The sequence below is a fragment of the Passer montanus genome, unplaced genomic scaffold (assembly GCF_014805655.1).
Source record: "Passer montanus isolate IOZ18808 unplaced genomic scaffold, ASM1480565v1 scaffold26, whole genome shotgun sequence".
Lineage (NCBI taxonomy): Eukaryota > Metazoa > Chordata > Aves > Passeriformes > Passeridae > Passer > Passer montanus.
The window spans coordinates 5,022,185-5,042,779 of record NW_024367261.1 but is presented as its reverse complement, the minus strand read 5'-3'; the positions used below and the strand labels follow the sequence as shown (position 1 = coordinate 5,042,779).

At 38.5% G+C, this 20,595-nt stretch overlaps 1 protein-coding gene across 2 annotated transcripts in view; it reads right to left on the bottom strand.

Moving 5' to 3' along the window:
- DTNBP1 (dystrobrevin binding protein 1) overlaps positions 1-14,114 on the bottom strand; it is a 63,756-nt gene extending 49,642 nt beyond the window's left edge. The window contains exons 1-5 of one of the 2 annotated variants that reach the window (XM_039711973.1): positions 14,002-14,114; positions 10,560-10,610; positions 7,576-7,626; positions 6,833-6,893; positions 4,142-4,274 (exon numbers count right to left, since the gene is read on the bottom strand). In XM_039711973.1, coding sequence (XP_039567907.1) covers positions 4,142-4,274; positions 6,833-6,893; positions 7,576-7,626; positions 10,560-10,610; positions 14,002-14,057 — 352 coding nt within the window. In that variant the 5' untranslated portion in view covers positions 14,058-14,114. Of the gene's footprint in view, positions 1-4,141; positions 4,275-6,832; positions 6,894-7,575; positions 7,627-10,559; positions 10,611-13,210; positions 13,846-14,001 lie in introns of those variants that run through there. The other variant, XM_039711974.1, reaches the window with a different exon arrangement.
- Positions 14,115-20,595: the final 6,481 nt, after the last annotated feature.

The window sequence follows — 20,595 nt, the reverse complement described above, 5'->3', positions numbered from 1 at the left end:
TCTCCTCTAAATATTTTTCAGATTTAAAAAAATATATACTTACCTTTAGATTAAGAATTTTCATATATAGCAATATCCCACACTTGGTAGAAATAGGATTTTTTTATTAGACAGCTGAAAAAAAAACTCCTTCTTTTTTGGGTCGTATCACTCCAATTATAGCAGTTTAGGCTGAATTTCTTACATTACCACAAGCATAACAACATTATTTGAAACTTTAATTCTTAGTTTTAATTCTTTTGAAGTATGTTTAAAGTTTAGTCAGGTGACATTACACTGCATTATCTCCTATCAGCATACACTGTTTTCCATGTTTTACCAGTTATCAGGTATTAAAGTATTTACCTAGAACTCAACAAACACAGATTTTTGTTATCCAGAAAACGCTTTCTTTCTAAAGCGTACCTAATTTTAATTTACCACATAAGTTTTCTAATTGAAACCTATGTTATCTGTAGTTCTGTATGAGTACAAAATTTGTTAGAATAGCTAAATCACAGCTGTATGTCAGAAAATAGCTTTCCACTAACTTTAGATGTAGCTTTCTTGCACTGTCCCAGCGACTCAAACAACAGAAACCATGCAGTAGTATTAAAGACATTTCTACAAAGCTCATTTATTTTCTGACTAAAAGGCAAAAAGCAGAAAGGATGGAAGCAATTTTATCAAAGATATTCTCTCTACGTCTAGGTCACACAGGGGCAGAAATTACTAAAAGCTTAAAACGAGCAGTGAAAGACATATATGAACAGGAAGAGCTCAATTCAGCTGAAAAAAAAAAGAAAAGAAAAAACTTTATATAATTACAGTTCTACTGTGCTCAATTTTTATCTGTTTTTACAGAAAGGATCTTAAACCCAGCTAGTATGATAACACTTACATGAAATTAAAGCAGCTTCTTTGCTGAAACTACATAACAAGTACACTAGGATATTTTCCTTGTGTACTCAATCCTCAAGCACTTCCAAGTTTACAGCACCAAACTGTATACCTCTTATAGATACATATCCCCACCTAATACAACCCCCCTGCTGAATTGTTGTGCCGTGGAGCTTATGGAGAAAAATTCCCTGTTGAACATAGCTGTCTTTACACAGTATTATTCAAATTTCCTAGTTTACTTACATCTTCCCAACATTTTCCCTGATTTTCTCAGAATAAGATAAATTCTGAAAAAATTAGACAAATTTTGCAAAACTAGAGAATGGCAACTTTCATACTTGATACACAATCTGAAATTAAAAAGACTGCCCTTTTACTCAAGATATATACACGGATACTTCTCCTAATCAGTGCAAAAGGTTCTGTTTCCCCAACGAATTTTTACACCCATTTTCACATCACTTCAAAAAAAAAAAAAAAACAACCCTGAAGACTAAGAGGCAAAGGCTTTTATCTTTTATCTCTGTGACTACATGCCCAGCCTTAGTTTCTTCCCAGTCCCACCAGTAAAATATTTTCAACCTATGCTGGATCTGTCACCTATGTACAAGATCAGTCTTTCTGAAACCAGTATCAAGGTGATCTTTAAAAGAAAAAAAAAAAAAAAGAAGGGAGAAAAACGGGATTTGGATCAATGTTTGTATGTATTGATTTGCTGAAATCAAAACCAATGTTTGAGCAAAATGCCAGTGTTCAAACATGAAAACACGTTTCATACTAAGTATGCTGGTATCAGCGAGCAGGTATTTTCTACAACATTGGAACTAAAAACTGGTTTAAGTGATAATTCCAATTCTGTATTTTAAAAGGGCAATAACTGTCCTTTTCACTTTTACATGACAGTAATTTTTTCTTCAACGTTCTCAGTAGCAGCTACAAGACATTGCATAATACAATAAATTTATCAAATGAAGATACAGATTTTTCAACTTCAAGTGAGGCATGACTGATAATGTGAATACCTAAGCTAAAGAACTTTATAAAATTGCTAATGAAAACATGTCTTGTAATATATAGCAAAAGCTAAAGAATCTGTACTTGAGTCATACCAATTTTAAGTAGGTCACTAAAAAGGTTCATTTTCATTATCCGAAATTTCTTTCACTGAAAGCAGCCAAGGTCCCCTACCTACTTTCAAAATGGAAGCATTAATAGATTTATTAGAAGCACATCATGTCAGAAGAAACAACTATTTAATTGAAATGATGAAGGTTAGTCAAATTACATCTTGAGTGCATAACCCAGCACTTTGTGATTCTATTTTCACTTTTTTTGCAGAATATTTTACTCATATTCAAAATTTACAGTCAGAGTAATAGTCATCTCTTGAAAAGCTCAATACAGTATTTATATGAAGTGTTAGTTAAGAGTTATAAAAACTAAAAATGATGTGCAGAATATTCTGCAGTAAATTTCTGTTACATCATCTTCAGAAGGTTAGATGGTGAATTTGGTACGAATTACATCTCTCTCTTCAAACAGACTCCATAAAAATTATTAGAAGAAAAAATAAAACCCAAAACACAGTTGTTAGGAGAAACTAATAAGAAATTTTAGATAAATTACTTAGAATCTGACACAAAAGGTAAAGCTAGAAAGTTTGGTTCAAATCTCAGAACCATAGCAGTACACTTCAAAATTCATTAGCTTCTCTGAGCAGGCTGCTGAATGCTTCCTTAAATCCTACTTTTGCAGTATCAAAAAATATCTAGAGACATACCCATCCAATAAATTGCACAATCGGAGTGAGATTAATTCTAGTTCATAAAACTGTATTAGGAATCACAAAGTAGCCCAAATTCATCAGGATTTTACAGCATTTGCAGCATTGTGAACTATAAAGGCAATTTCATTAGCTTTCTATTACATTGTTTATCTTTGGGCTACCAGTGGACTGCATGGTAATATTAAACCCAGTATTTTAATAAATCAGTATTTGAACTTTTATGTCCTTAGAAATTTTTTTTTTCAAACAGCCAATATTAAATGGTTAGCACAGATGATAAAGCCTTATTAAACAAGACAGTATAAGAAAATTGTAATAAAAAGTAGAATACATTCCCCGGTTCAGGAATAAATAGCAAAGTTATTACCAGCCTACCTAGGAACAAAAGCTGATTTGTGCATGACCACTGACCATAGCAGAATGAGAAATTAGCCCTTGAAGACAGCAAATAACCCTCCTTTTCTTCATATTGCGTCAGCACTTAAATCCAGCCCACCCCACAAAAAACAGAGCTGCAATCACATGAGGAATTTCTGCATATTTCCCAGCTGCTGTAAGAAAGAGAAGTGCAGGCACAGTCCCTGTGGAACTTTGCTACCTAAAAGCTATGTGTAGAATAAGTTTTTCAAAGCTTCAATTTGACACACCCCGTATAGATTTTCACGAAAGCATCAAGAGACATGGTGTGGACAGACAGGGCTGCTGCCTGTCAAATCCTGCCTATCCATTTCAAGGCTCAGCAATAGTAGAGATTTTCAGAGACCAAGAGACCCCAACATTTGTTCCTAATTTAATTTACAACAGTGGATCAACAGTTTTGTATGAGAGGTTCCAGAAATAGTCCACTAAAGCATTTATCTTTTCATCTTTTAAATAAAATGAACAGGTTGACCTTTGGTAAAGTTTTAAAAATTGCAACCTAACAAACACGAGGTGTTTGCTAATCTTAATAGGCAGCATTAATATTCACCCATAGTAAAGCTCAGTATCACTTCAGAATATCTTAACCCTGTACATTAATTCAAACTATGGAAGTTACCTTTGGAACCAACAATTATTCAAAATCAAAGGTTTCTGCCTTGGAAGTGTCCCTAGTCAGGTAAACTTCCCCCCCATCCCACCCCAAATCATAAGTTTAAATATTATTATGTAGAATTACACAGATTCCAAAAGAAGCAGCTATATATGAGTGTTCATACTATCAAAAATCGCAACAATTTAATAAGATTTCAAGATTTTCATGTTCAAACATTTGTCCATTTTTTTATTTTCAAATAACAACACCTACAAAATTTTATCTGTTGGGAGAGCAACCACTGCTACTTGTCGATCTTTTTAAAAAAATAGTTTAAGAATTACAGTTTTACCACAGAAAGCAAAATTGAATTTTATCATCACAACATTCACAACAGCTGAACTTCAATCTAATCCTCTGTACTGATCTGAATGTTTGTTATGTCTATAAGAACTTACCTAGGTTTGCTGTGAGGCATTCCAGGTCTGCTAAGAACCCTGGTATTTGCTGAAGCTGATCCTGCAGTTCCACCAGACTGCTCCTTTTCTTCTCCCAGTGTGCAGAAAGCATCACAACTTCACTGTCAACCAGCTGTAACAAACAGGTCTTTAATTGCAAACTTATGTACCTGTTTATAAGCATCTTGACTAATTTTTATAGTTAATACATTTGGAAGCATAAGGTCAGCAGAGCAACCCTACAGCACTGGCCATTTGTGTACTCCTCAAGTAAATTAACAACATGCTAAAAGAATCCCCTGTAGTATGGAATATTTGTATCAAAATGCACTGAACAAAAGTATGACAAAGTTATTTCTCAATATACTAATCAACACAGGAAGTATTTTATGGATGTTATTAACTGTAAGCAAGATGTAATGAAATTTTGGCAGCAGTGTTGCATTGGTGCACAATAACAACATTGCAGTGCTGGAATTTTGGGCATCTTTATATCAATAGTTGAATGTTGCCAGTCATATCAATTTCATCTTAACAATAAAAATGAAAATTCTGCACATGCAAAGTAGTCTAGAAAATAGAGTAAAAGGAATGACATTTTAAAAAGTTGCCTTTGTAACATTACTGCTCTTCTGCTTTTGTGATAAACTGCAGTAGTGCCAAGTGCTTATGAACACATTACTTCAATTCTTGTTGTTCCGTTCTTCTTAACTTTTATTATATAATAAGCTAAGAAAATGATACACTGCTTTAAAGTTTCACTTATATTTTCTATGAAAAACACCAGGATCAAGAGAACTTATGTAACAAATGTTCCTATTATATATAATTCAATTATTCAATTATTGTTTCCCTGCTCTTAATTCCATTACCCATTCTTCCTCTTGCACACAACTACAGCCTGTGGCTGTATCTGCATTCTGAATTCCTCAATTTCTATAATCTTTCTAGGCAGAAACTGAAAAAGCCTGAGCAATGGGCAAAGGAGCTCTCAAATTTACAATTCTACCCACTTTATATAAATTCTTTTAAAAGAACAACTTCTATCTTTTGCAAATTCCTCCATCTACCTATGCCTGTTAAGAAAATATCCTGTTTCACCAGACAAGTTTTGAAAACTTATTCCAAAGCTCAGTGAGAAATTGAACAACTCAGAAGACCAAAGAGTCTTACTTAAATAAAGTCAGGTCTGTTTCTGAGACTGGGATATGGTATTTATAGATAAACAGTAAAGCAAACAAAAAACAACAAGAAGCCACCATGAGAAGGGGACAAACACCACAAACATTTTAGCCCTGAGACAACTGAATGCAGCTGAAATGACAATCTAAAAGGACGATTTTGTACAGGGAACTGATAGTTAACATCTACCATTTAGCATGGTAAGACTGTAAGCTGCAATTAAGGCCTGAAATTTTCACTTTACTCAACATTTATAAATAAGACAGCACAAGTAAGCAGAAACAGGATACTGGACAAGTGGACCTTTAGGTCTTCTACAGTACAGTCAACCTTCTGTGCTTACACAGTTTTTATTTTCCCCTGTTATAAAAAAGTAACAAACAAAACTCCACAAGCAATACATACACTGAGTTGTGTGCAAAATAAACATCTGAATTTAAAGGGAAATGTAAGTCTTTTTGGAAATCTTTCATTCTCATTTTCCCAAGCAGCTATAACATGTGAGATTAGGTTATATTAGTTTAATATATATGAAACCTCACATTGTTTTCAAATCTAGAATTTTTAAAGCAAACTATAGCAAGTAGTATAAAATTGTGACCACATAATTTATGAGATTTTCTAGGAAAAAAAAATAACGTTATGAGCAGTAAAACATGCCACACTGGCAAGGAGAACTCTATCTCCAGTGCCTGAAGTTTCCACTAGAATGCAGGGAAAAGCAGGGACAAACCATTAGGCAAGAGAAAGAAGAACATAAGAGACTTTCTTTCATACTGTAAATACACAGTGAGTGATTTATCCATCATAAAAAGATACAGAGAAGTCTCTAAGTGAAGAGAAGAGCCAGAAAGGATACACCCAGCCAAAGTGAAGGTTTCACACAGGACAGAGAATCCCACAGCTCAGTGCTGCTCTGCATTGTGCAATCTGCACCCAGATGACACTGTCTGTCCTTTAAACACGGCTTGAAACTGAAAGTCTGGTGCTGAGTAATGCATTGGTAACACTTAGTAGAAGTTTCCTTTCCCTTCATTCCACAGATAAACCACACAACTTGTCACTGTACTTCCAAGGCAGGAATAGTGAATTAAATTAGGAGAAAGCACAAACACTTCCCAAGTATTTTCAGTTGGGCAAGCCAATCTTGCTGTCTTCTGCACTAGGAGTGGGCAGCAGCCAATGACACAGCCCTGCCCTGATACAAACCACTAAGATGCCTCAACTCCAAATACATTCTGTACTTTCACAGCCACCCCCCACTGCTTTTAAAGAGCTACAGCAGTAACATATAACATCATCTTTGCAACTGTTTACATTGCATCACATTATTTGTAATGTCACATTTGCATTACATTGTTGTCTACATTACTGTGAGAGTGAACAAGGCTGTGTGGGTGTTTGCCTGGGGGCCAAGGTTAATAACCCTGTAGGCTGGTACTAAAAATTTTAGTTTAAAATTATTTACACATTTTAAAATATTTCATGCATGGCATTATTTTTTCTTACCTCTCCAGCTTTTGCACAATCTTTGGCTCCTTTATGAAGGGCAGCCCAAGCATCTTCATATCTGAAGAGAAGACAAATTACTATTCTTACTGCGCTCTCCTTACAAAGGAATTCATGGATGTCACTGTGCTTATATTTACAGGTACTACCAGAAATTACAGCTTAAAAAGCTGTGTAATTCTTTCCAGTACTTACTGTTCTGCCAAGACAAATATACAGTGAGAAATAATGTCTTTTAAAGAAAAAGTGATCCATGCTTTTTCACCTGCTAACTGACATTAAAAGCTAAATGGACCCAACAATACTTACAAGACAAGTCACCACCTTAAACATCACTTGGAACTCAAATTAATTAAGAAAATTTTAAAAATTAACAAGATTGTAATCATACATATACCCCTTCCAATAAAAAAAAAAAGACAGAAGGAAATTGTATCAAACATGTCTAAGTTATGAAACCACAGACTAGGGCTCGGTGCTGGCCTCCTTCACCCCCTGCATTAAATACTGACTAAAGTCATCTTTATCCAGAACTTCAGTTTTATTAACATGACAGCACTTTGGGATTGGGCAAGCTTTAAACACATTTACCATTTATCATCACTCCCACACTACTAATTGCAGAACAACCAAAAACCTATTAGCAACACTTTGATTTTCCTCTCTAATTTCTTTCTTAAGAAATTAGATTTTTTAAATCTAATATAGGATGCAAACACTAATAAAGAAAAGGAAGGTCATACCTGCTTAGTAATTCCAGTCCAGCAGAAAATTCTGGCAAACACTGAACAGTTCTATAAAGCAAATTGCAAATGTACAAAATTGTTAAAGAAAAGAAGGCTGTTATAAAAAATGTGCGCACACACATCTGACAGACATACTGAGCACAGAAATGTTTCCTCCTGCTCCTACTTTCACAAACATTTTGCCAATCTTGGTTTAAAATGCATTACACAGTGTATATTACAAGAATATTCCAAATCTAGGATTGCTTTTTTTCCTTGTTGTTTTATGATAGCCTATTCTTACCTGTTCTCAACCATGTCCATTAAAAACAAGTTTCATTCAATAATGTCTAAGTACAGTTAACAAAGATATAGGATGAATATAATTTTAACCTAAAAAAGGGCACAGAACTATTCTGGAAAAAAAAGACTACTACACAAGTTCATGTCCCTCAATACAGATATTCCACTTAATATATTCTACACTAAAAACAAATACTGTGCTAAGGAACCTTTGGCAGTTTAATGCTCTAATGATCTCCTACTCAATGCATACACTACCATTAATAACAGCTTGAAGTATAAAGACATCTTATTATAAGTTAGAGAAGATTAACAATTCAGTACTTCTAAGGATGTGAAGATGGTGATGTTATCCAAAATTTGTCTCTTGGAAGATCACCCAAATAAGACTGTTCTGACTATCATCCAAACAATTTTAATGGGGGAAAAAAACTATCATAAATTAAACCTTCTTGTCCTTAAGGCAATGGAAAAGTGACAGAATCAGTGAAGTAGAAAGGGACCTCAGGAAGTTTCTATTGCAGTCCCCTGTTAAAACCAGCTATGAGATCAAAGCAGCTTTCTCAGGAAACTTTTCTCAGCTTTTCCTGTCTGATCATCTCTTGTTTCAACTTATGCCTACCATCTTTTGAGTTTCCACCACACACCAGTTTCCTCAATACCCACTTCACGTGTAATGGCAGGCTGCTGCTAGGTCTCCCAGAAGTCACCTATGCTCCAGGCTGAACAACTGCCCATCTCAGCCTTTCCTCATACACAGAGTTCCTGTCTCAACCATTTTGGTGGCCCTCCACTAAATTTCTCCAGAATATTAACACCTTTCTCACACTGGGGGACCAAACTGGACAGGATAGTTAGTGGTCTAATGTGTGCCAAGTGCAAGGGACAACCACCTTTCTCAATCCCACTGTCTGGGTATTGTTTGCATCCCCATTAGCTGTTGGACTTCCCTGCTGCAAGGCATGTCCCTGGCTCACATTCTGCCTGCTGTCTGCCAAGATCTCCAGGGCCTTTTTAGCAAAGTTACTTCCCAGAGAGTCTGTCAGCCCCAGTCTGCATTGTTGCAGGGGATACTTTCTTCACAGGGAAACATGGAATTTGTACCTCTTGATTTTCAAGAGATACCTCTTGGCACATACGGTCCTAGCGGCTTTTATGGATTGAGTATCTTCAAGCCATCTTCACTCACTACTGGCCAGTCTCCTCGACCCCTTTCACTAAGCACAAGGCACAGAAGCCACAAAGGCATTAAATAACTCAACAACCTCTACATTTGCTGTAATTCAGCCCATTCATCACTAATCCCATGTTTTCTTTCAGCCTTCTATTACCAGTGCAGGACTAGTCGCTCTTCTTGTCCTTGACATGTCTTGCAAATGCCAGTTCCAGGTGAGCTCTAGCTTTCCTAAGGCTATTCCAGCATGCCAAAGAGGTCATAAAGAGCCATTAAACAGTTATCCTTGACACCCTCCCAGGGCACTTCTTGACTGCATACTGATGGGTTGTCCTTTCAGGAGCTGGAAGCTAAAGGCCCCCACAAGGGTTTAATGATACAGAAGCTTCCTCAAGTTATTTGGAGAAAACATCATTCTCTCCCTGGTCAGAAGGTCAGTGACAAACTCCCATTGTAACACCACCACCCTCACTGGCCTCTCCTTGGCTCCCATCCATATGCCCTGAGCCATCCTTACAATCAAGCTGAGCTGTGTTTGTCCCTGAACTTTATCAGCAAAGCAGAGGCCACCCCAGCATTCCCCTGTTTCTGATGCTTCAATTGGTTCACCCAGTGCTTGTCTCAAAAAGCAATGGATATTTATAATAGTACTCCAGAAGAACCAAAATACTATGGACTGGAAACACACAGAGAAGGCAGTTGCCTAAAATAGTTTTATTCAGACTTTCACCCATACTTAGTTTAGCCTCCATGCCTTGTCCATACAACTAGTCCTCTGTTAAAAAAAAAAAATCTAAAATACCAGGATTCACAACTTAGGCCAGTTTATTTCAGATGCTTTATCTTTAGCACTTGGCTTGTTTTTAAATTAATTTCTGTCTACATAGTATGTTTTACTAAGAACATGCTTTACACTAAAGCATATCTGATTTTAAGAAGCAGCTCTCACAGATATTTACAGACAAGTAGTCTTTCCCTGCAGCTTATAAAGGTTGAAAAAATGAGCAGAGAACTAAAATGCAGAGGATGAATAAAACCCTTCAAATCCATGAAAGAAAGAAAAGAAAATCAGCACAATTATCAAAACTTCTTGAAATAGAAAACTGAAATATTTCATTGCACACATATTTTCCACAATAAAAAGGCTGCTATTGTTTTTACACTAAAAAAAAACCCTGACTTACAATTTTAGGACATGAGATTCACAGCGATTGTAAACAATTACATTTCAGTGTAGCACAACCTGAATCTTCTATGAGGTACTACAATAACACTGCATATTCATTTAATTCAAATAGCAATTTATAAACTGATTGAAAGCCATTAGAAATTATTTAGGTCTATCAATGAAGGTTGTATTAAGCAATGCATTTGCTTTGGTTAAGCTTCTCTGTTGTCAAAATAGCATTTTGTAAAATTATATGCAAATGTTCTTGCAATTTGCTCATATATATGAGCCACTTCAAATTTTTCCTTAGCAAGAATATCTTATATTAATGCTATATATTAAAACATTCAGAAGTACCTTTGCCTATTTTTCTTTGCATCTCTTGATTTGTCACCCAAAGTCTTCAACCTACAAATCAAAACACAAATCCATCAGACATTTGTAACACCAAAAATAGAGAACAAATTGTTTGAAAACATTCTGTTAATTCTAGTCTATTACATTTAATTTTTTTTCATCTTGATTCAGAAATAAATCAAATTTCCCTTAGTTTTGTGGAGACCCTCATATGAATTTATTTCCACTGAGACTGCTGCTAAATCTTTAGATTTTTTGCAGAAGTGCATCAGGCATCAGTTGTGTACAAAAGTCATTCACCTCTTGATACAATTTCCTTAGCAGACAGGAACTAAAGACCTGCCTAGAAATAACCAATCCAGCCCTGAGGAACACCATTTACAGGAAGAATTTACAATTTTCCTCCTGTGGCAAGGAAAAGCATGACAGTCATACATACACATGTGCCCACCTGCCATAAGTCTGCCAACACAAAACCAGCAGAAGCAAAACTTTTCTTCTGCCAGCTTTCAGAACCCCCAGCAGCATCACCACAGTGCACTGATACTGAGCATATCTGAGGCTTCTTTCACACACTGTCTATTTCAAACTGATTGGTATCTTGCTCCTCTAAAGAAAAAAAAACAAAAAACCTCCAAACCAACCAAACAACCCTTCCCTGAACTCTTTCCACTCTTTATCAGTCAAGATAGATATAGATAGATATATATATATACATAGATATATATATACACATATGTATGCTAGTCAAGTTGACACAGTGAGAACCAAACCTGCTGGCTATTCCCTGACCACCCAGGCAATGGCTGTCCTCAATTTCTAGGCCCTTTGTGGTCACAAAAAAGTTTTATTGCTCGGGACAGTAAGAAATAAATGACACAGACATAAGCAAGATAAAAATGAACTATGACACTCAAAGACATCCTCCACATATGACAGAGAGATCTGTAATCCTGAGTGACCCAGGGGCTGGGAAACAACCTAATATACAGACAGATATTCAGGCTGCTTTGAGGGGTAGTCAAATCACTCCCCCAGTCTTGATCAATTTTCCAGGAACTCAAAGAAACATCAAAGCTCTACAGCACGCCAGGTGGTTTACAATTTGAGAGAAGACATGCTAAGGCAGGTCTCCACTCCCTTTTACAGAGCTGTTTATAACAGCCAGGCCAAGTAGCAACAACCACAGCACACTGAGGAAGAACCCACTGCTGAGGGAAGCTGTGCAATTTGCCCTTCTGCACTGCCATGCTCCCCAGTTATGCAGCCCAGCCTGAAACAGCAGCACTCTTCTGCATCCATTCTGGTGGATTTTCCTCTGCCTGCAAAAGCTTGCTAACAGGTGAGTGGGTCAAAATTTCGATACCTTGCTCACAGGATACGTAGACTTAGACAGCAGACACAAATGAGCAAGGAAGGAGGCCACAGAAATGGCTAAACTGCTCTCTTTAAACCACACAACCCAGATTTAATGTTTTTCAGCAATACATACATGTTCCCATACTCCTCAGGAAGTGATATTATTTTCTTAAAAGTCCTGGAATACCTTCCCCCTCACAATTTCATGAAATTCAACTTGTTCTACTTCGCAAGGATTTATGTGTAGTTAACAAGTTGGCCACAACTTGACACCAATAATACTTTCTTTGGGTTTTGAGAATTATACAATTTTAAGCTGAAGTCTCAACATCACAAAATTACTTCTTTTACCACTTTGGTGGGGTGCAGAACAGAGTAATCCAGAACACCAAGAAATTAGGGTGCATGGTCTAGGAAGGAAGAGGGGGCAAACCAGGTCAACTTGTGTTTGTTCTGGCTACATGAGGACACTAAAAGAAAAAAATCCCTTCCACTACAGCCTCTGCCACTGTGTTTCTGAGATACTGGTTCCTGATGGAAAAAAAAAAAAAACTAACAAAAACCAAACAAACAAAACAAAAAAAAAAAAAAAAAAAAACAAATAACACCACAAATAAAAAAACCATTAAAAAACCCCCAACAATTACTCCACAGATGAAAATACCACTTAAAGACAGGACACTGGCAAAAGGGCACATTAATGGAGCTGCCAAAAAACAAAGATGGACATTACGAAATCAGGGACTGTTCTCAGAACAAAACACTGCAACACCAGGAAAAAAGCAAAATACATGGAAATATACTGATTCCACTGCAGCAAGTAAGAAAAACACAAATACAGAACCACAGAGTTAAATGACTCTCAGATCTGGCATGTTATGACCTTCCTGTTGTTTTCTTTCACCATGTGAAAAACACCCTTTTCAAAAGAGCCTTACACTGTACTGAGATACCAACTCCTCTGAAAAGCAAAACAGAAAGACAGACAGAAATAAAGCAATGATTTTGTCTGTATTTTTAAGACAGTTTAATATTCAGTTGGTGTTTGGTAAGATGAGACAGCATGCAAGAAATTTATCTGTTTGACTGGCAGCCTCTTCTATCAGTTTCTCTTGACCATCATACACTGGTATACAAGTAAGTAATGATAAACTGCTTATTTTAAGTTTCTGGGGTACACAGGGATTCCTCACTATATATAAATATTTACCATAGGGATATTACAAGGCAGCCTTAACACTGCCAAAGGCCACACAGTTTTTAAAAGTAATTGATTACAACACAATACTCCCCTGTGGCTCATCACGAGCCATCAGCTCTGCAGCACAGGCATGACCTTGTCCTCCGGCCACTCGCTGGCTTCCAGTGACACTCACTCGGGCCACCTGCTTGTACTAAAAACAGCATCGACACGGGGCCTACCCAAATAAACCTTGTCAGACAACGTAGGAAGAATATCTTTCTACTTTTTATTGCAAGCGTGGGGCTGTTCCATCCGCTTATCCTGCGCTCCTTTTCCCCAAGTAACTCATCTTCCAAGGAAAAGCAAGTTTCTCCACACACCAAGCGGCGCTCAGAAACGCTCTTTAAGGGATTACGCTGATCCATGAAACCTCGAAGGCCGGTAACTTCATAAAAAATTCAAGCGCGTTAATTGACCCCATTCACGTCTTCTCTCACAACAGCGGTCTGTCTGTCCCCCTCTCTCTCTCTCTCTCCTTCCCCTGACCGCAGCTGCTTCCCGGGCACCGCGGCTCCTCCTCCTGCTCCCCAGAGCTGCCCGCGGCACCGCAGGTCCCGCCAGCCCGCCATCAGCCGCCCAGCCCAGGCGGGAACACGGCGGGATGCGGGACCTTGGAGCCGCTTTTCCAGCCCGTCCCCGCACTCAGGAGGGCACCCCGGGTGACAGAGCCCGGCAGTGGCTCCCGTCTGCGCAATCTCCTCCTCTTCCTCCCTCCCGGTGCCAGTCCACGCCTCCCCGGCCCCCGGTCACCTGCTTTCCCCCCCTGCCCTGCCGGGCCGCGGGCCGCGGGCCCCTCTCCGGCTGCCCCTGCCAGCCCCGCGGTGCCGCAGCGATACCCACCCGGCGGTGAGGTCCTGCTGGACGCTCAGCAACCGCTCCCGCAGCGTCTCCAGCATCTTCCCGGCCTTTCCCGGCTGCGAAGGCCAGCGCCGGAGGGCGGGGCGCGGGCGGGGCTCGGCTCAGCTCCCGCCCCGGTGCCGCCTCCCCTCAGCCCGCCCCGTCCCTTCTGCCCCCCCGGCTCCCGGCGCGTCCTGGCGGAGTCGGGAGCGGGGAGGTTTGTTTGGGAGAGCTGAACCCCTCATTCTGTGTCCCCCGTGGTGCGAGGGTAAAGCTGCCTTTTTAAAGCCCGGGCGGCATCAAGGACAGATCTTGAGCAGCGTGCGAATCCCTGAAGTTACGGCTTTTTAGAGGTTATTTTAGAGACCACAGGAAAGCGCCTTGGCAGGTTGGGACCCTCACCAGAGGGATTTTGACTTCAGCGACGGTAGCATAGGAGTGACCTCCTTAGCGATACAAAGTTGATCAAGGGACTGGAGCATCTCTTTTACGAGGAAAGGCTCAGGGGGCTGGGCCTGTTCATTCAGCCTTGAGAAGAGGCAAGTGAGGGGGAAGAGGCCCATATAAATGTCTGTAAGTGTCCGAAGGGAGGGTGCCGAGAGGATGTCACCAGGCTCTGCTGGGTGGTGCCCAGCCGTAGGACAGGAGGCAGCAGGTGTAAAATGATGCTCAGGAAGTTCCACCAGAATACGAGGAAGAACTTGACGGTGTGGGTGACCAAGCACTGGAACAGGTTGCCCAGAGAGGTTGTGGTTTCCCTGATTGGATATATTCAGGACGCATCTGGATGCAATCCTGTGCCATGTGCTCTGGGATGACTCTGCTTGAGCAGGGAGGTTGGAGCAGGTGACCCACTGTGGTCTATTCCAACCTGACCTATCCTGTGAGCTCAGGGAATAAGGTTCTGTGACAAAATCTTAAAAGTACAGGAAGCAAATTCACTGGGTGTCCCTAGGGTTGCCAGGTTCTTGGACTAAGGGATAGATGATAACCTTTCAAAGTCCTTGCAAAGCTGATCGTTGAATTGTTTGTCTATGTGTCCCTCCACTATTTTTTTTTTGGAGACAGCTTTATAGATACTAGCAATTTTTACAAACAACGTCCTAAAAGAAAAAAGGCTGTTTTACAAATAGTAAATAATCAGGTGAAAAGTTTAAATTAAATTTCTAGGTACTGTCTGCTAAAATAATAATTGTTAGGAGTCATTCAGCAAATCTTCAGACAATTTAAGTGGAATCAAGACCTTTTCAGAACAATTGGCCAGTCTTTCTGGACGGCTGCATTTACAGTTACAGTAACAGGAAGACAATCTCACACCCTGTTAATGTTTGAATGACAGGGACATAGGATTTAGGTGGATCTGGGAAATCTTAGACTTTGGTTTAATTGAGACTTCAACTTTTAGAGAAAGATGAGATTTCAAAGTCAAAACATTTTATTTTCTAACCAATTCAATTTCAGTTGAAAATTACAAAAAATATTAAGAGAAGAGCACATTGCAAGGAGAATGTGTGTAGAGAGCCACTGCTGGATGTTATTTGATACTTACTGCAGAAGTATATTCAGGAGTGGTTAGAGGTACTTTGAATCAACTGGAAAATTGATGCCATAATCCCAACACAGCTTCTGTGCTTTCAGAAGAGTGTATGACCTATAGATTGTTTCTGCTTTGGCTTATGAGAAAAAAAAGTATTGCTCTGTGGCAGAAATTCAAATTAAAAGCTAAATGCCTGCTAAAAGAAAAATAGTTGGGTTGATATTCCAAACATTGAAATTGATGTAGCTTGCCTTATCTTGAGGTCAGAAAGACAGCTTTCATGGCAGACTGCATATAAAGTTATGTTAAAAAAAATAAAATATGACATTTAGAAGGTATTTTTCTCATGCTTGACCTAACAACAATATCTGAAAATAGAGACTTCCTACTCGCCTGCACAGTTAATTCTTCAGTCAAGGGGGGGAAGGCCTTGAATCAAATGTTTTCTGATGTATTCACAGACATGCATTGCAAATGCTGACAAAAGCTGTGCAATCTGGCTTTATGTAATGTATGTTACAGGAATTAAAGTGATCAGAAGACAAGGGAGGGGTTTTAACCTTTAATTTTCAGCTTTCCTTTGAGAAATCATATTAATTTCTTCAGTGTTACATATTTTCAATTTTCTGTGAATGGTTTTTGTCAGCGGCGGCCCTGCTATTTCACAGTGAATAAGCACTTTTAGACTCCATTGCTACTTTTGCAGTTAGAAAAACTATTCATAAACTGCTGTACAGTTTTGTTTCACATGTCTGTGTAGGATTTGGGAAAAGAAATGTGTTGAGATAGTATTAACAGTCACTAATTCTAGAAGTACAAAACTGGAAGAAACTTCTAAAAGCACATCCCCTGCTCAAGGGCTGTGATGAATTATAAATACTCTGTGTAAACTTTGTTTAACTGGTTCTTAGGAATTTTAAATTAAGGAGATTCTGCAAGCTCCTTATCAGCTCACTTGTTTAGCTTGATCTTCTTTTTTGTTTCTAGAGTGAATAAGCCTTCTCTTTTTATCCCCTTGTAGTCAGTTTCCAAACTTCTTTTATGTGTTGATCTGATGTGGAGATTCCCCAGTTTGTCCAGAAAGTGCAGAGCTATAACATTTCCATCACTAAAACTGAATTACATTGCTTCATTTTGAACACAAGTTACATATTGATACTATTTTATTCATATTCATGCACATTAACAATTAATTTAACAGCTCTGAGACACATCCTTCAGGTGTTAGTTCAGCCCAGTGCCACCTAAAATTCTGCCAGGGCCTTTGGGTCAAGTTTTCTAGAGATAAAATTAATGCTAAATAAATTTTTACTATCAATGACCTGCTCTGCTCATTTAGTAATTTAGTAGTTCAGGGCTGGTTATTTGATATTAATTCTGACCTGAATTTGATCTAGGACTTCCTAGTTTATCCTTCTGCTTCTCTGATACAAGCACATGTAGTACCTTCTGCAAACCCACTGTGACTGGCTCTACTGGTCTGTACAAAAAATGTATAGGCATTCTGTGCTTTGTACATCTATAAAGAACAGTGATACTAGTCAGTAGCAATAAATCTTTAGAGCAAAACACAGAAATGTATTTGACTTTGTAACTCTTATGTCCAATGAAGATTTCTTTTATTTTCTAGATCAGCCTCCCTTAGAAGCATAAATTAGGCTACATTTCTATAACAGATTTTGCTGTACAAAGTCATCCATAGTCATGCCTTTCCATAATTCCACCTTTTCCTAGGCTTTGATGACCCCCATTTAGATTGACTTTAGATTAAGACTGTTCTGAAAGAGTGATGCTGCAGATACCAGGCTCGTGCTTGTTAAGCTTTTCAGTGAAAGATCATTTTAAATAAATGCTGATATGTTGTTAAATGTAGTTCGTTTAGGTATCTATCTAGTTTATGTCTTGATCTCTTCTTTTGAGTGCAGTTAGCTTGATAACATCCAATATGACATTCTCAAATTGACTAGAAATAGTGAATAAAACTCTCAGCCCTTTCAGAATCTCTCAGGTTTGTAGAAGTAACTTATTTCCTCTTCTCCTTAAGTCTTGCTGATAGTATGGTTTAACAAACTTTATATTTTGGGTGCAAATTTAAGACTTTTTGGTTTTAATAATCTGTAGAATATAATTTAAACACGGCTAGTAGATATTATAGCTCTTCTATACATATTTTGTTTTGCTAGCTGGATCTGTACTGATATAAAGCTTAAATATTGTTAGAAATACCTGAGACAAACTTTAATTCTAAAAATCTGCTGTTGTAATTGATAAAGATTTTAATGAAAGTGTTTAAAGATCTGATTCAACATTTCTTGCAGGAATTCCATTGCATGCTGAAAAGAAAGGTTGGCACCTATCAAAAAGTTTTATATGCCCAAAACTTCAGTGGGGTTACATTATATCAGTGGAAACTAAAGCATTAATCCTAAGAACTATCTGTCATAGTCTCATTTATCCTGAGGCCTCATTACCATTTCTAGCAGCTTCTTCTTTTCCAAATTAACCTTTAGAGCTTTCTAATAAGAGTTAATTTCTGCTCTTATTTGTACTAACTCTTGGGGTTTAGCTTTGTAATAGTCTCTGCAGCTAACACAAAGTTTTTATGTTATATGAACAGAGAATATTTTTTTATCTCAATGAAGGAAATTATGAGGGAGGGGTTTTCTTTTATTTGTGTGTTTGGAATTTCAATTTTTTTTTCCCCCCTGTACCTAGCAGAAGAAGAAATAGACTGTAATCATTCCTAGTCCTAAAGAGAACTGGAAGAATAATTTCTGCAAACCAAGTTAAAATATTCTTAATTCAGTTACACAAGAACAAGTATGGGACTGAATCTCCAGGTTAATATACGTACAAAGAGCTGGTTTAGATGTTAACTTTTTAATGGACTACCTTTTTGATAGCATGAAAGTGAATTATAATTCTCAAATAATAATCAAGTCATGACTTGCTTCAGTTTCACTGTTTCTATGAAAAAGACTGGGGGGAGAGGCACATTGTAGCAATAGATAAAAATAATGGCGAATTCCTTGGTTCTCACCTCCCACTCCCTTACATTGTATCTAGTGAATGAAGACATGATGAATTCCTACCTTTCTGAACTATTGGAAGAAATTGGGGGTGGAGGGAATTAGTGGCTAAGCAGAGTTATGAAGCTAAACAGGCATTAGGATCCTCCTTCTGCTGGACCTTAATTGCTCTTGGGGGGAGGAAGAGAGCACACACCTTGGGACAGGCAGATTCCAAGGGCAGCCAGCAGTTATACCTGACTGGATGAGGTGGTAAAACATGTCCTGATGTGCTGGGAGTGACCATCTCAACATGGCTGCTCTAACTCTCAGTGGGACAACTTTGTGTTTTCTTAATCTTCATTCACAGTGAGGTGGTAAAACATGTCCTGATGTGCTGGGAGTGACCATCTCAACATGGCTGCTCTAACTCTCCTAATTCAGTGGGACAACTTTGTGTTTCTTAATCTTCAGTCACACCTGTGTGCACTCATGGAGATGTTGATAAAAATTTTGCTGTCACCACTGAAGCTGGCAGACCCTAAAAACTATTTAGAAAGCAGGATATGGGCTCCTGTTATCTTTCTCCTCATCTTCTTTTCTGCCTTCACTTTATTCCTGGTCTTTAGTATTTTTACTGCATGCGATTGCAAGCTCTAGGTTTCTCCACCAGTGAGCTTGCAAGTGGAAGTTGGGCCTGAAACTGTAATTTCAACTGTTACTGAAGTTATCTGTCATTTTTGTGTGCTCTTGCTATGAAAGTATGGGATAGGTCAGCAGTGGTCCCAGAGTACTTCAGTTCCTTTTGTCTCTTCCTAAATTAGTTGACTTGACTGTGACACTGTGTAAAAGACCACAAAGCAGGATTTTCATCTATCAAAAGAACAACTAATAGGAAGGATGCCTCAAAAGCAAGGACTTTATTTAAAACTTTATCATTTGGATTCTCTCAGTATCTTGAAACTTCTGTACAAGTAAGTTCTTTAAATTTAATAATACAGCAACTTCCAAAAAGAAAGTGAGGATCATAACTCCTGCTGGTGAATGTATTTGAGAGTGTGCTGATTTTGAGAAAAGGAAAAAGCACTCAGCAAACCAGCCAGTTCCACTAGAGGGCATGGCTGTGCATAGAAAAGCAAAATAGAGATGTGATAGTATTTATTTCTCTGCAAGGGCATGTATCTCAGATGAGGAAAATTTTACTGATGATGTCATTTTAAAGTACAATTCATGGCTTATTTCATCTCACAAGGACAGCTTAAAAACCACCACTGGTTTGGGTGGTACCAAGCTCAAGTGTGTAGTGGCCAGCTGGCATTTGGCATAGTCACAGGGCTGTTTTTACATAAGCTCCTTTCTCCTGGTTAAGCTAGGTGGGGAGATCTGTGTTACACTGTTTCACTTGGTGTTTTAAGCACAGGTGGACAACCCTCATGAACCAAAGCAGAGGCCAGAGTCTCCTGACCCTGCCTCCCAGCAGAATCCTAGTTTATGCCATTTCCAGTGACTCTCACACTGGCACTTCTGTGGAAATGGTCTGAGGGGCTGCACTTGGTAGCAACTGGCTGAAGAAAACATACTTGTGTAGACTGCATAATTTGCGTAACTAACCTTGACCATGATGTCAAGGAAATTAAAAAGATGTATTAAGCATAAATGAATGCCCTACAATGGTATTTGGAGTAGTATTAAGTAGTTACATTGTGTCTGCTATTTTTATTGCACTTGTGAGTAATTTTGCTAGAGTAGGCATTTTATCCTATCATTAGATGTTCCCCATGGCTATGGTTGATTTTAGGAAAAAGTCGTGTATTTTCTGTGTCATTGCAGTGCCAGAAAATGCTGGTGTGACTTTAGGATCAGGCTTACAGGGACATTGGGATGGTAAAGAACCCTAACAGAACCTGTGTGTTTTGGAGGTGTTCTGGGAGGGGAGCCCCCCGCCCCGCTGTATTCCCAGTCTGCTCTACTGGGGTCTCTGTGCTGGCATAAGGAAAGCACAGGAATGCTGATGGCAGAGAAGGGACTGCAAGCATAGGAAACTGCTGCTAG